Source organism: Aethalodelphis obliquidens, unplaced genomic scaffold, assembly GCF_003676395.1.
Source record: "Aethalodelphis obliquidens isolate GAN/ISIS:26980383/991018 unplaced genomic scaffold, ASM367639v1 scaffold5, whole genome shotgun sequence".
Lineage (NCBI taxonomy): Eukaryota > Metazoa > Chordata > Mammalia > Artiodactyla > Delphinidae > Aethalodelphis > Aethalodelphis obliquidens.
The window spans coordinates 17,757,988-17,774,233 of NW_020837949.1; the positions used below are offsets into that span (position 1 = coordinate 17,757,988).

A 16,246-nucleotide genomic window follows, 5' to 3' on the forward strand; every position below is an offset into this window, starting at 1 on the left:
TTCTAGGAAGATGAAGTACTCATCCTCTTCTTTCCACTAAGTACAACTAATACCCTGGGTATTACAGACCAAATACACACAAGAGGCTCTAAAAGGTGGAAAGAAGAAGGCAGATGATGAGGGACTTCAGCAGCGGAAGAGGAGCATGATGGTGAGTAGTTTCATGTGTTTTCTTTTTGCCTCATGCATCCCAGCCTTAGAGCTGGAGAAGTCAGCAACCCACAAATGCCAAGGAGTAAAGAAATAATGCCTGAAAACGTCCCAAATTTGATGAAAGACAGGAAGGTAAATATCAAAGAAGCTCAGTGAACTCCAAGTAAGATGAAATTTAAAAACCCACAGTAAGTCACATAAACTTTCAAAGTCAAAGAGAGACTTTTGACAGCATTAAGAGAGAAGCAAATTATTACACGCAAGGGATCCTCAATAAGATCATTACCAGATTTCTCATCAGAAACTTTGGAAGCCAGAACACAGTGCAAAATAGGGAAGAAACCCAAAAAACAGCAGAACTGTCCTTCAAAAGTTAGGTAGGAATTAAAGACATTTCCAGATGAACAAAAGCTGAGGGAGTTTGTGACCATTTGACATGCCTTGAAAGAAATGCCCAAGGGATTTCTGCAAGGTGAAATGATAGTAAATTGAAGCTGTAGAGAAAAATAAAGGTCTCAGTGAAGTTAAATACACGGGAAATTATAAAAGCTAGTAAGTACTATTGTAACAATAGTTTCAAACTGAATTTTTTGTTGTCTACATGATTTAAGAGAAAAACATTTAAAGAAAAAATAGCATTTATTAGTATAAAATTAGTATTAGACTACTGTCACTTTGGTCTGTAACTCTAAACCTTATTTATTACATAATTTAAGAGACTAATACACTTAAAGAATTATTAGTTTATGTTTTTGGGCCCACAACATATAACTACGTAATTTGGTGACATATACAACTGAAAGCCTGGGAGTGCAGCTGTAAAGGAACAGAGTTTTTGTATGTTTTGAAGTTAAGCTGTATCAAATTAGAGTGTTATAACTTCAGGATATTAAATGTAATCCCCCTGGTGACAACAAAGAAACGCCTATAGAATATACACAAAAGGAAGTAAGAAAGGAATTTAAACATTTCACCACAAAAAATCAACTAAACACAAAAGAAGACAGGAATGCAGGAAATGACGGACAAAAATACTCTAAGGCATATAGAAAACAGCACAGAGACAGGAGTCTCTTTTTATCAGTAATTATTTTCATTGTAAATGGATTAAACTTTCCAATCAGAAGACAGACACTGTCAGAATGGATAAAAAACACACGATCCAACTATATTCAGTCTATAAAAGACTCACTGAGATCCAAAGACACAAACTGGTTGAAAGTGAAAGGAAGGAAAGAGATATTCTATGCAAATAGTAACCAAAAGAGGGCAGGAGTGGCTCTATTAGACAAAATAGACTTTAAATTTAAAAATGTTACTAGAAACTACTTTAAAAAGGATATGTTAAAAGATTCAATACAGCAAGAAGACATAACAATTAATTATAAACATTTACATACCTAATGACAGACCATCAAAATGTATGAAGCAAAAACTGACCGAATTGAAGGGAGAAATAGACAGTTCTACAATATAATAGGAGACTTCAATACGCCACTTACAATAGGGAGACCAGTCAGACAGAAGGTATATAAGGAAAAAGGACTTAACACAATGAGCCATTGAAACTTAACAGACATATACAGAACACCACCCAAAAATAGAACACACATTCTTCTCAAGTGCATATATAGGACATTTTCCAGGACAGAACATATGTTAGACCACCAATTAAGTTTTAATAGATTTTAAAAGATAGATATCATACAAAGTATCTTTTCTTACCACAATGGAATAAAGTTAGAAATAACAAAAGGAAAAATAAAATGTTCAAAAAATTGTGGAAATTATACACACACTTTTAAACAGTCAATGAATCAAAGAAGTCACAAGAGAAACTAGGAAATACTTAGAGAGTTGAATGAAAATGAAAACACAACAGAGCAAAATTTATGGGACACAGTGAAAGTAATGCTAAGGGGGAAATTTATAACTATAAACACATTCAAAAACTAAAGATCTCAAGTCAGTAACCTAACTTTAAACTTAAGGAACTAGAAAAAGAAGAAAAAATTAAATCCACAGACAGAAGAGGAAGGAAGTAATAAGGATTAGAGCAGAGATAAATGAAATAGAAAAACTAGAGAAAATCAATGAAACCAAAAGTTAATTCTTTGAAAAGATCAACAAAATTGACAAACCTTTAGCTAAATGGACTAAGAAAAAAAGTTAAATTACTAAAATCAGAAATGAAAGTAGAGATATTACTACCAATTCTACAGAAATAGAAAGGATTATAAGAGTATTGCAAACAAGTGTATGCCAATAAATTAGATAACCTAGATGAAATGGACAAATTACTAGAAACACAGAATTTACCAAGACTATCTCATGCAGAAATAGAAAATATGAGTAGACCTATATATAACTAGTTGAGGAGATTGAATCAGTAATGAAAATTCTCCCAACCAAAAATAAAGCCCTGGACCTGACAGTTTCTTGGGTGAATTCCACCAAATATTTAAAAAACTAATGCTGATCTTTCTCAAACTTTTCCAAAAAACTGAAGAGGAAGGAACATTTCCTAACTCACTCTGTAAGGCCAGCATTACTGTGATACAAAAGCCAGAAAAAGACACTACAAGAAAATTATAGACCAATATCCCTTATGAACACTGATGCAAAAATCCTCAACAAAATAATAGCAAACCAAATTCAGCAGCATATTAAAAGGATTTACACCATGACCAAATAGGATTTATATCTGGAATGCAAGGATAGTTTTAACATATGAAAATTGATCAATGTAATACACCAAATCAATAGAATGGAGGAAAAAAACACATGACCATCTCAATTAATGTAGAAAAGGCATCTGACAAAACTCAACACCCTTTCATGATTTAAAAAAACTCAACAAACTAGGCATAGAAGGAAACTATCTCACCATAATAAAAGCCATCTAGAAAAAACCTACAGCAAACATCACACTCAATGGTGAAAGACCAAAAAGCACCTCCTCTAAGATCAGGAACAAGGCTAGGGTGTCTGCTTTCATCACTTCCATTCAACATAGTATTGGAAGTTCAAGCCCTAGCAATTAAGCAAGAGGAAGAAATAAAAGGCATCCAAATTGGAAAGGAAGAAGTAAAATGATCTCTGTTTGCAGATGATATATTTAAAAACCCTAGAGTCCACAAAAAACCTGTTTGAACTGATACATTAATTCAGCAAAGTATCAGGATACAAACTCAACACACAAAAACAGTTGCATTTCTATAAACAAATAATGAAAGATAAGAAAGGAAATTACAAAAACAATTCCATGTATAAGAACATCAAAAAGAATAGAATAGTTAGGAATTAACCAAGGAGGTGAAAGAACTGTGTAACGGAAACTACAAAACATTGCTGAAAGAAATTAAAGAAGACATAAATAAATATAAACACATCCCTTGTTCATGGATTAGAAGACTTATTAATATTATTAAAATGCCAATACTGCCCAAAGCAATCTATGGATTCAATGCAATCCCTAGCAAAATCCCAATGATATTTTTTGCAGAAATAGAAAAATTCATTCTAAAATTTATATGGAATCTCAAGGAACTCTGAATGCCAAAATAATCTTGAAAAGGGAGAAGGAAATTAGAGGGTTCACACTTCCTGATTTCAAAACTTACTACATTTCTACAGTAATCAAGACAATGTGGTACTGGTATGAAGACAGACATATAGACTAATGGACAGAATAGAGAGCCCATGAATAAATCTTTGCATATATGGTCAAGTGATTTTTGACAAGGGTGCTAAAATATTCAACAGGGAAAGAACAGTCTTTCATCAAATCGTGCTGGGAAAACTGGGTATCGATTTGCAAAAGAATGAAGTTGGACCCTTACCTAGCACCTTATACAAAAATTAACTCAAAATTGATCAAGGGCCTAAATGTAATACTTAAAACAATAAATATCTTAGAAGAAAACATAGAGCAAAAGCTTCATGACATTGGATTTGTCAATGATATATTGGATATGACACTAAAGGCAAAGGTTTAAAAAAGAAAAATAGACAAACTGAACTTAATGACAATTTAAAAATTTTGTGCATCACAGACACTATTCAGAGAGTAAAAAGGCAAAATACAGAATGGGAGAAATATTTGCAAATCACATACCTGATAAGGGATTAATGTCCAGAATATATAAAGAACTCCTAAAACTCAACAACAACAATAAACAAACCAATTCAGAAATGGGCCAAGGACTTGAATAGACATTTCTCCAAAGAAAATATATGAATGGCCAATAGGCATATAAATAGATGCTCAATATCACTAACCATTAGGGCAATGCAAATCAAAGCCACAGTGAGATATCACCTCACACCTGTTAGAATGGCCATTATTTAAAAAAAAAAAAAAAAACCCAGAAAACAACAAGTGCTGTCAAGCATGTAGAAAAATCAGAGCCTGTGTGCACTGTTGATGGGAATGTAAAATGGTATAGCTGCTGTGAAAAACAGTATGGAGGTTCCTCAAAAAATTAAAAGTAGAATTACCATATGATCCAGCAATTTCATTTTAGGGTATATAACCAAGAGAATGAAAAGCAACGTCTTGAAGAGACATCTGTACAATCATGTACATAGCAGCATTATTCAATTCAATAGCTAAAATGTGAAAGCAACCCTGGTGTCCATTGATGGAAGAATGGATTAGCAAAATGTGGTATAGACGTACAATAGAATATTATTCAGCCTCATAAAGGAAAGAAATTCTGAAATATGCTACAACATGGATGAACCTTGAGGACATTATGCTAGATGAAATAAACCAATCACAAAAAGACAAATACTGTATGATTCTACTTACCTGAGGTACTTAGTGTAGTCAAAATCATGAAGAAAGAAAGTATACAGTGGTTTCCAAGGGCCAGGGGGGCAGAGAATGGGGAGTTATTAATGGGTATAGAATTTCAGTTTTTGAAGATGACAAGAGTTATGGGATGGTGGTGATGGTTGTACAACAATGTGAATGTACTTAATACCACTGAAGTGTACACTTAAAAATGGCTAAGATGGTAAATGTTATGTGTATTTTTACTACAATAAAAGAATCAAACTCTATGTTTTTGAGGGGGCTACTGGAAAAGAGGGTATCTACCAGACTTACAGTTGTGAGAATGTGAGGCTGGAATTCCATTTCGCCAGCAAGAGAGGAGAGTTTGAGAATGGAACCAACCCAGAAGAGGCAGAAATGACGTTAAAATGGGGAAAAAACTTTGAATCCTAGTGATATCCTTTGAGCCCCTTATTTAAGCCATGGCTAAAGCCAGTGTCATCCCTAGACTTTTTCCCTTACTAAGCCAACCAATTCCCCTTTCAGCTAAGCCTTTTTTTTTTTTTTAAATTTGCGGTACGTGGGCCTCTCACTGTTGTGGCCTCTCCCGTTGCGGAGCACAGGCTCCGGATGCGCAGGCTCAGCAGCCATGGCTCACGGGCCCAGCCGCTCCGCGGCATGTGGGATCTTCCCGGACCGGGGCATGAACCCGTGTCCCCTGCATCGGCAGGTGGACTCTCAACCACTGCGCCACCAGGAGACCCCAGCTAAGCCATTTTTTTTGAAGAGTTTTTTGTTCCTTGCAATGGATGGAGTCCTGATACATACGTTCAGAACATGATTTAGTAGGAAGAGAAGAAAATAGTCCCCATGTCAGTAAGTGGAAGCTCCATCTTCAGTTGCTCAGGCCTAGAATTCTGGAGACCTCTAGCTCTCCTTTTTATTGTTCAAACTCACACCCAAGCCATCAGCAAATTCTCTAGACTCTGTCAGATATATCTAAAATCTGATCACTTCTCATCCTCTCTACGGCTACCACCTTGGTCCAGCCACCACTTTTTCTTGCCTGGATAACTGCAGTAGCCCCTTAAATGGTCTCCCCTTGTGGTTCATCATTCTACTCTCAAAACAACACCCAAAGTGACCTTGCTGACACTTAAAGCACATCATGTCACTCCTCTGACCAAAACTCTCCAGACTCACTTAGAGTAAAAAGTGAAGTCCTAAGCGAGGTTTTACATGATTTGTCCCCCTCAACTTCCAACACCTATCTCACTTTATCTCTTACCACTGTTCTCCTTTTTCAGTCTTCTCTACCCAAATTAGCCTCCTTGGTCTTCCTAGAAGATGACAGACATGCTCCTTTCTCATGGCCTTTGCACTTCTAGTACCTACCCCAGGAATAGATCCCCCTGGATTGTTCCCAAATTTTTACCCTTCCTATTCCATTATGTTAGATTTGGATATATGACTTGATTTAGCCAGTGGAATGAGAAACAGGGACTTTAAACATACTTTCATGGTTTGGCGTGCCCTCCTGAACTCTTGTGATTTACCATGAGCAGAACGTACCCTAACTGGCTGCTGGTCTTGGGGTGCGGGGAGGAAGAAATGTAGAATAGATCTGAAACAACCCACAGTCTGGATATAAGTTCAACTGACCTCCTATTAGCCCAGTAGAGCCATAGATGATCCATGAACAGGAAAATAGGTATTTGCTATTATAAGCTACTGAGATTCTGAGAATTTTGTTTTAATGAATAAAATATGAATAGTGTTGAAACTGATACCTAGAAATAGAATGCCGTCCTAATAAAAACCTAAATTATGTGGCAGTCATTGGCTTTGTGACTGAATAACAACAGGTGGTTATAGGAACCTAGAAAAATAGTGACACAAGTTATGTAGAGGTGATACATTTAGTAAAACTATCTTCTGTGACAGTGTGAAAGACAGAAAATGTACATAACAGAACTGAGTCATTGGGCAAAGAGATTTTGAGGCAGGAAGTTTAGACTATGAGTTGGTTGTTGCTAGCTTTATTTGATAAGGTGTGCTACAAGAAAGAAATCAGCTCAAAAAATGTGGATAAAAAAACTGAATTGAGAGGGAAAACAGCCCCAAATTCTAGAATTTGTAGGTTGGCTTCAACATAGCCTTGAGGCAAAGGTCAAATCAAAGTAATGGCTTTTACATCTGTGGTAGACAATCTCTAAGATGACCTCTGATGATCCCCATCTTTTAGTATTCATACCCTTCTGTAATCCTAGGTCACTGGGCTAAACCTAGTGACTTACTTCTACTGAATGGTATATGGCAAAAGTAATGGGATTCTGCTTCTGAGATTAGGCTACCTTCACTGCAGTCTTTTCAGAGACCTTAGATAAAGGAACCCAGATAAGCCACTCCTGGATTCCGGACCCACAGGAACTATGTGATAATAAACGTTTTTTGTTTAAAGCTGCTAAAATTTGGGGTAATTAGTTACTCAGCAATAGAAAATGAATACAACATCTGTCTTGGTCCATTCACCTGTTATAACAAAATACCTCCAACTGTGTGGCTAATAAATAAGGGACATATATTTCTCATAGTTCTGGAGGCTGGAAGGTTGAGATGAGGGTGCCAGTATGGTCAGATGAGAGCTTTCTTTTGGGTTGCAGACTGCTTGTTGTATCCTCACAAGGCAGAAGGGGCTAGGGATCTCTCTGGAGCCTCTTTTATAAGGCACTAATCCCATTCAGAGGGCTCTGCCCTCATGACATAATCACCTCCCAAAGGCCCCACCTTCTTGTACCATAATATGGGGCATTATAATTTCAACATATGACTTTGGGGGACAGAAATATCTAGACCATAGCATTCCACCCCTAATCCCCTCAGATTCATGTCATTCTCACATGCAAAATTCATTCATCCCATCCCAGCAACCCCTAACGTCTTAACTAATTCCAGCATCAACTCTAAACTCCAAAGTCTTATCTCAATAACATCTAAATCAGATATGGATGAGACTCAAAATATGATTCATCCTGAGGTAAATTTCCTGTCCAGTTGTGAACCCATGAAACCAATCAAGTTATGTGCTTCCAAAATACAACTGTGGGACAGGCATAGGCTAAGACATTCCCATTGCAAAAGGGAGAAAAAGGAAAGAAGGATGGGGAATGGGTCCCAAGCAAGCTCAAAACCTAGTAAAGCAGATTCAATGAGATCTTAATGGTCAAGAATAATCCTCTTGTCCCAGTGCTCTGCCTTCTGGACCCACTAGGGTGGCAACAGCACGCCAACAGCTTGGCAGGGTGCTACTCATGCCTGGCTCTCTGTCCGGACTCTGCCCACACCACAGTGCACAGCTCCAGGCGGCTCACCTCCATGGCCTCTATTGGAAGCCGTCTGCCCTGTTAAAACCTAGTGTTAATGGCCCTGATGATCTCTTAGTCACCTTCAGGGCTTTTGAAAATTTGTCTTCATGACACAAACAGATGGAAAGATCAAGGCAATCTACAGATTCAATGCAATCCCTATCAAAATACCAATGGCATTTTTCACAGAACTAGAACAAATATTTTAAAAATTTATATGGAAACATGAAAAACCCAACAGCCAAAACAATCTTGAGAAAGAACAGAGCTGGAGGAATCACACTCCCTGACTTCAGACTATACTACAAAGCCACATTAATCAAAACAGTATGGTACTAGCACAAAAATAAACAAACATCAATGGAACAGAATAGAGAGCCCAGAAATAAACCCACACACTTATGCTCAATTAATCTATGACAAAGGAGGCAAGAATATACAATGGAGAAAAGAATCTCTTCACCAAGTGGGGGTGGGAAAACTGTACAGCTACATGTAAAAGAATGAAATTAGAACATTCACTAATACCATATACAAAAATAAAGTCAAAATGGATTAGAGACCTAAATGTAAGACTGGAAACCATAAAACTCGTAGAGGAAAACATAGGCAGAACACTGACATGAATTGTAGCAATATTTTTTTGGATCTATCTTTTAAAGCAAAGGAAATAAAAGCAAAAATAAACAAATGGGACCTATTTAAACTTAAAATCTTTTGCACAGCAAAGGAAACCATAAACAAAACAAAAAGCCTACTGAATAGGAGAAACTATTTGCAAATGATATGATTGATAAGGGGTTAACATCCAACATATATAAACCGCTCATATGACTCATCATCAAAAAAACAACCCAGGACTTCCCTGGTGGCCCAGTGGTTAAGACTCCACACTTCTACCACAGTGGGCACGGGTTTGATCCCTGGTCAGGGAACTAAGATCCCACATGCCACACAACCAAAAAAGAAAGAAAAAGAACAAACAAGCAAACAAAAATCCATACCACCCAATTAAAAAATGGGCAGAAGAACTAAAGAGACATTTTTCCAAAGAGAAAATGCAGATGGCCAACAGGTACATGAAAAGATGCTCAACACTGCTAATCATTAGGGAAATGCAAATCAAAACCACAATGAGATATCACCTCACACCTCTCAGAATGGCTATCATCAAAAAGAACACAAATAGGGCTTTCCTGGTGGCGCAGTGGTTGAGAGTCTGCCTGCTGATGCAGGGGACATGAGTTCGTACCCCAGTCTGGGAAGATCCCACATGCCGTGGAGCGGCTAGGCCCATGAGCCATGGCCGCTGAGCCTGCGCTTAGCAACGGGAGAGGCCACAACAGTGAGAGGCCTGCATACCACAAAAAAAAAAAAAAAAAGGAACCCTCATACACTATTGGTGAGAATGTAAATTGGTGGATCCACTATGGAAAACAGTATGGAGGTTTCTCAAAAACAGAACTACCATATGACCCAGCAATTCCACTCCTGGGTATATATCTGAAAAAAACAAGACCCCTCATTTGAAAAGATACATCCATCCCAATGTTCACAGCAGCATTATTTACAATTGCCAAGATATGGAAGCAACCTAAGGAAGTGTCCGTTAACAGATGAATGGATAAAGATGATGTGTATGTAAGTGTGTGTGTGTACACACACACACACACACACACTGGAATACTACTCAGCCAAAAAAAAGAATGAAATTTTGCCATTTGCAGCAACATGGATGGACTTGAGGGGTATTATGATAAGTGAAATAAGTCAGAAAAACAAATACTGAATGATATCACTTATATGTGAAATCTAAAAAATACAACAAACTAGTGAATATAACAAAAAAGCAGCAGACTCACAGGTATAGACAACTAGTGGTTACCAGAGGGAAGGGGGGAGGGGCATTACAGGGGTGGGGAATTAAGAGGTACAAACTATTATGTATAAAATAAGCTACAAGGATAATTGTACAACATGGGGAATATAGCCAGTATTTTATAATAACTATAAATGGAGTGTAACATTTAAAAATTGTGGCTCTCCCCTTCAGTTCGAACTGGCAGTTTTCCTGCTGGGGTGGCTGATTAGTTCCATGCTTCATACCCACACTCATCTCCTTATCAAATGGTTGGTTCTCCACACACTTAACTGTTCTATTCTGAACACACATTCTCATTCTTTGGATTATGGATGGGCTGAGAATTTTCCAGATTTCAATGTTCTGGGTCCCTTTTGCTTGACAATTCCTTCTTCAGTTCACTTATCTCTTCTTGCATTTAACTGTATGCAATCAGGAGGAACCAAGCCACTCCTTCAACACTTTGCTTAGATATCTCCTCAGCTAAATAGACAATTTTATCACTCACAAGTTCTACCTTGCACAAAACACTAGGACACAAACACAGTTCAGCCAAGCTCTTTACCATTTTATAGCAAGGACTGCTTTTTGTCCATTGTCCAGTAACGTGTTCTTCATTTCTGAGACCTTATCTGTACATGATTACTTGTATTGTCTAAAAAGATGGACACTTACTCTCCCACTCTCTTCCTTTCTGAGCTTTCTCCACAATCACCTGCAGAAGTCCTTTCATGGCAATATCAGCATTTTCTAACAGGTACCAATAGAATACTGTCTAAGCTTGTCTTGGTCACCTCCTAACACCGTCACATTGGAGGTCAGGGTTGGGGCGGGGGCACAAACATTCAGTACTAATACCACCTGAACTCCCTAATCCTCCTGCTCTTATCTCCTCCTTGGGCACTCTGATCATCTAACACATCAGATATTTTACTTACTAACTAGAATATAAGTTACAGAGGGAGGGATTTTTGTCTTGTTTTGTTCACTGCTCTATTCCCAAGCACATAGTTGGAGCTCAGTACATAGTTGTTAAATGAATGAATGAATGAATGAATATAGGACTAGCAGTCAGGTGATGTATGTTATGCTACCAACTCTCATTAACAAGTGGTGTGGCTTTTGAAATGTAATTTAATCTCTCTGGATTTTAACTGTTCTCATCAATAAGCAAGAGTATTAAAAAGCCCTAAGGTCAGAAAATTCTATGATTTAAGGATATGGTACATAGTAAGAAAATAACAATTATGATATACAATAATTATACAACTGCAAACTTTTTTTTTGCCTGATTGTTAGTCATAATAAGAAGAGTACTTATTTGGCATATCCATATCATAGGCAGAAATTTTCAGTCGTACCTGAGAACTTAACTTGAGAAGCTCAGTCTGAGAGTCACTGGATTCTGAACTGTCAGAGCCATGGCTACTACAAAAAATAATAAATTATTTTAATTTACAGAATGTTTTGGTGGTATTTTAAGATTTCAACTGTTACTTTTACTTTATTATCTTATTGGAATGGTAGAAATAGTTCTAATTATAAGAAGAATGTTTACAAAGGTGGTATAGATGTTTGGTAGTTCTAGGCATTATAAGAGTATTAGAAGAATGATGACTGAAACTGATTGGAACACGTCAAATATAAACAAATCTGAGTTCAAAATGATACTCTCTATCTGCAAACAATACAGGGGCACTAACTCAAAGTCTGAAAATTTATAAATAAATTGGAAGAATCAAACATTTGTTCTGCTTTTCCTATAGGAACTGCACTAAAATTAGCACCTTCCTTCTTCCAGTAACGTTCCCTTGGCATTAAATTTTGCACTTATTATTCACTAACTTAGATTATTTATATGGCATCTCTATAAGTGTGTCAGTTCTCTGTGGGTAATGACAGCATTAAAAACAATTTGAATATGTCTTTCATATACAGTACATAGTGGGTGCTCAATTAATATCATCTAAATAAATGAATAAATGAAGTCTTGATGGGGTCTGGCTAAAGTAATGTGCATGGGAAAAATTTTCCTCCACCTATAGCCAGGATTTTCAGTACAGACTGAAAATTACATACTCATATTATTATAAAGAGCATAGTATCAGTAGAACAGCACAGCAAATTACATTACTACCACCATCCTGACTTACCTAGACTCTAGATCCAATGTAATTTCTTTCAGAGAAGTATCTGAATCATCAAGGACTTCTTCCAAGTTTATATGTTTTTCCATTTCTTCTAATTCTTTCAGGCACTGATAATACTAGGGGAAAATGATAGATGAGTTAATTATAAAATAACTATTTCCTAATTAAACTGAATATTTATAGATACCTGGAACATCAAGTACAAAAAACACTGAACACTGTTAGGATATTAAAAGGAACAAACTGCTGTAGGCCCATAGGCAGGTTATGTTATCTGAGAGACTGGAGTCTGATGTATCATCAAATGGACTTTACTTACCTTGGTTCGGTCTGGATCACAGTAGTCCAAGAGAGAATCACAAAAATGATACCCCATCGACTCCAAGTCTTTTGTGTTGAAATGAATGCCTCTTTTATTACCTAAAACATCAATAAGTTTAGCCACCCTTGAAGGTGACTTAAACATATTTTCTTAGCAGGTAGGCCTAAGTTGCCCAACAAAGTGTAAACAAAACATCTGATATGATTCCGTATTCTGTCCTTTGGCTTTTCTACACTGGGACAGGTCATTTAACATCTTATTGCTTTCCCTTGTTCCTTCTCCACCACCTGGACCAAAGGTGACTTAATACAGATTAGTCTGTGTTGCAAAGCAGAAGAAAATTCAGTAAGAAAGTTATAGAATACTTGGTTACCAGTTATAAGCACCCTAGTTATCACTTAGAGAAAAACCTGGGTAAATATTTTAATGTTTTCATCATCATTAATAGTGTTATAAGAATTTCAAGGTGCTTTAAAAACTAGCCAGAAGTTACAAGTGTGGATTTCCAGCACTTTCCTTTGAGTTGATACATTTTCTAATAATGTGACAATTACCTTAATATGGGGCATTCTAAGGATAATGTTAAATGTGACTGAAAGCTTTCTTAAATGGAACTAGGGTACACTTTTTAGTTCAAGGAACCAATTAAAATACAAATTGACAAAAAACAAAAACAAAGTCCAGTCTAAGTTTGCCTTAAAAATGGCAAATCTACTAAAGATATTTCTATTCTGATATTTTAATTATGAGCATTGCTTTTTCTTGAAATCATTAGAGTCATCTGTAGGAACCCCTTCTAAAACAAAAACAAAAACCCCAAACAAGCAATTAAAGATTAGTTCATGAAACAACCAATTAGGTATTCTATGTATGTGCTAAAACTTCCTTTTCTAAACAAAGGAAAATGATGATAGAGATATGTAGTGGGAGTCTGTTTATTCATCCTATCTATAGAATTGATTAGATATCAGTATGTATCTAAGCAGGAAGAAAGTGCTCACGATCCAGTTGCCTACACTATTAATCTTACATTAAAAACGTCTCTTTGGTTTAAAGCTCTGACAGTCATGAATGAGGACACTTGATCTTACCCAGAGTAGATTCACAAGAAGTGGCCTCCATGGTAAAGCTGTTCCTGATTCCCACTTTCCACGTTACCACCGTTCCTATTCCCTCTTTGCTCTTCTGAATATTAAACTTGCAAGCTGAGAATGAAAACTGAAAAGACGCAAATAAAAATGAGACCCATTGCTTTTCTAATCACAATGTCTTTCATAGGAAGTACGGTTGGAAATGAAAAAGTAGTTGTGCAAAAGCAATAATTCTCTCTAAAGCTTTGGGAGCTTTTATATCCTGACCAATGAAAATAACTCATTTTAAGGATGACATATTTACATTTCTGAGAATTATAGACTTAAATTCTGAAATAAATTTTATTTTTTATCTATATATAACATATGCATTCAAAACCAGCTGATGGATTCTTGATAGTGTTGACTTTAAAAGGCTATAGGAAGGAGCCTAAACATGTTTAGGAATGAAGATCAGTGTTGTAGATTTTCAGAATCGAATACGATGCTTTATTATCACATGAAAGATAATTTGAAAGTCGCCCTCAAGAACTGTTATAACATCAGTATCTACAATGAGTTTTTGTAATTTAATTACAATTAAAAAAATTTACTTTGTGTTCCATTCTGTGAATTTTAACACATGTATAGGTTTGTGTAAACACTACCACAAATCAGGATATAGGACAATTCCATCACCTCTTAAAAACTCCCTTGTGCCATCCCTTTGCAGTCACAAGTATTTCACTTATTTTGGAGTGATGGTAAATGATATTCTTTTAAATTTTGGTTTCCAGTTGTTCACTGTGAGTATATAGAACTGCAGTTGGTTTTTGTGGGTCGACCTTGTATCCTATGACACTGCTAAACTCAGTTATTAGTTCTAGGAGTTTTTGTGGATTGCATGGGTTTTCTATGAACACAATCACGCCTGCCTTTCCAATCTGTCTGCCTTTTATTTCTTTTTCTTCCCTTATAGCACTTGTTAGAACCTCCAGTATAAGGCTGAATTGAAGGGGTAAAAGTGGATATCCTTGCCTTGTTCCTGACCTCAGGAGGAAAACAATCAGTCTTTTATCATTAAGTATGGTGGTAGGATATTGGGCATTTTTTTTCATATCTCAAATTACTGGTCATTAAACATTTCACACAGTTGCTTTCTTATGGTCAATTGTATAAACCAATCAGAATAACTAAATAAAAAAGCAGTTTACTAACTAAAATTATCCATTTTGCTGTCTTGCATGGGCAACATGTAGTAAAGGAAAAGTCAAAATATTAAAGGTGCTTACTTTATCTGGACAATTTTTGCTCAGCCTAAGTGGCAAGATTCGTTACTGTAAGTATAATGCTTTACATCTGTCACTATCATCACAGCCATACATGAAGATGTTCTCTTTCTTACTATGGCCATGAAGGTCACAATACAAAATAACCTCTCGTTTCTCCATCAATCTACAAAGAAGAAAAAGAACAAGTTACTACATTTTACCTCTGCATTTTTCTTTTATGGCTGTAATTATGGATTAACAAGTCTAATATCCAAATAAACAGAATTTCTTATATCCTACTTTTCAGTTTCTTTTCTTACCTCTTATGATTATTAACATATAATTTTTTAAACACCTACAATAAGTTCCTATTAATTGTATATAAAATATGAATGTTTTAGCCTTCCAGTATAAGGACAAAATTTTTACCTTACTCCCAAGACTTTCTCCAAGAGGATCTCTCTGCTTTTTTGATTGTGTTTTTTGTTGTACACAGAAAACAGCTCACTCTTATCTTTGCCTTTTAGCTCTCACATAGATTCTTTCTGACTGAAGTATCTTCTTTCTTCATATTTGTAAATGCAAATACTACCCCTTATCCCTCAACACCAACCTCACGTCTCACTTCCTCTCTGACTAGTCAAGCCCACAGACTTTTCTTTTTTGAACTCCTGTAGCACTTAATGTTGGTACCATTTACTTGGCACTTGCCTAGGTAAGTTTTCATATTTTTGATATTTAATCAAACATGGATAGGGAATGCTTCAAAACATCTAAAACAGTGCTATGCACACAAGTACCAAAATATGTGTTAAAAATTGAGTGCCTGACGACTTAGTGCTGAAGCCAATTAATATTTAACCTTTGAGTAATGTGGTGAGTAAATATCATTTTGAGAAAAATAGTACCAAAGTTTGAATTGATTGTTTTTCTGGTAAATTTCTAATAAATAATTTAAAGAAATCATTTCTCAAGAGCACAATTCTTAGCCTGCATAATTTAGGCATTCAATGAATATTAAAGTAATAAAAAATAAGTCCCCCAAACTGGTTGATGAAAATAACTAGTAGAGAGGCTTTCAAAAGTTGAAAAAGTGGTGGTGTTAAGGTGGTAGGATTACCGACATTTTTGCCTTTATTTTTATATCATTTCCAAACTTCATATAGCATTATTATATTACTTAAATAACTAAAATTACATATACTGCTTATATCTGGAAGAATAAATACCAAATGTTAATAATTTATAGTAACATGAAATGTAATACTTTTATA

General features: G+C 36.0%; 2 protein-coding genes across 8 annotated transcripts in view; one reads left to right on the plus strand and one right to left on the minus strand.

The window, feature by feature from the left end:
- The window catches only part of CYREN (cell cycle regulator of NHEJ), a 127,774-nt gene that overhangs the window by 70,680 nt on the left and 40,848 nt on the right, over window positions 1-16,246 (plus strand). For 5 of the 7 annotated variants that reach the window (XR_003431878.1, XM_027101838.1, XM_027101840.1 and 2 more), the window contains one exon: window positions 68-151. Coding sequence is in view for 6 of the 7 variants with exons in the window: in XM_027101838.1 (XP_026957639.1) it covers window positions 68-151 (84 nt within the window). In the remaining variant the exon portion in view is untranslated. Of the gene's footprint in view, window positions 1-6; window positions 152-16,246 lie in introns of those variants that run through there. The other 2 variants (XM_027101842.1, XM_027101843.1) reach the window with 2 other exon arrangements.
- The window catches only part of AGBL3 (AGBL carboxypeptidase 3), an 85,838-nt gene that overhangs the window by 26,191 nt on the left and 43,401 nt on the right, over window positions 1-16,246 (minus strand). Inside the window, 5 exon segments of the mRNA XM_027101846.1 lie at window positions 11,521-11,587; window positions 12,313-12,425; window positions 12,629-12,729; window positions 13,723-13,849; window positions 14,994-15,156. Coding sequence (XP_026957647.1) covers window positions 11,521-11,587; window positions 12,313-12,425; window positions 12,629-12,729; window positions 13,723-13,849; window positions 14,994-15,156 — 571 coding nt within the window.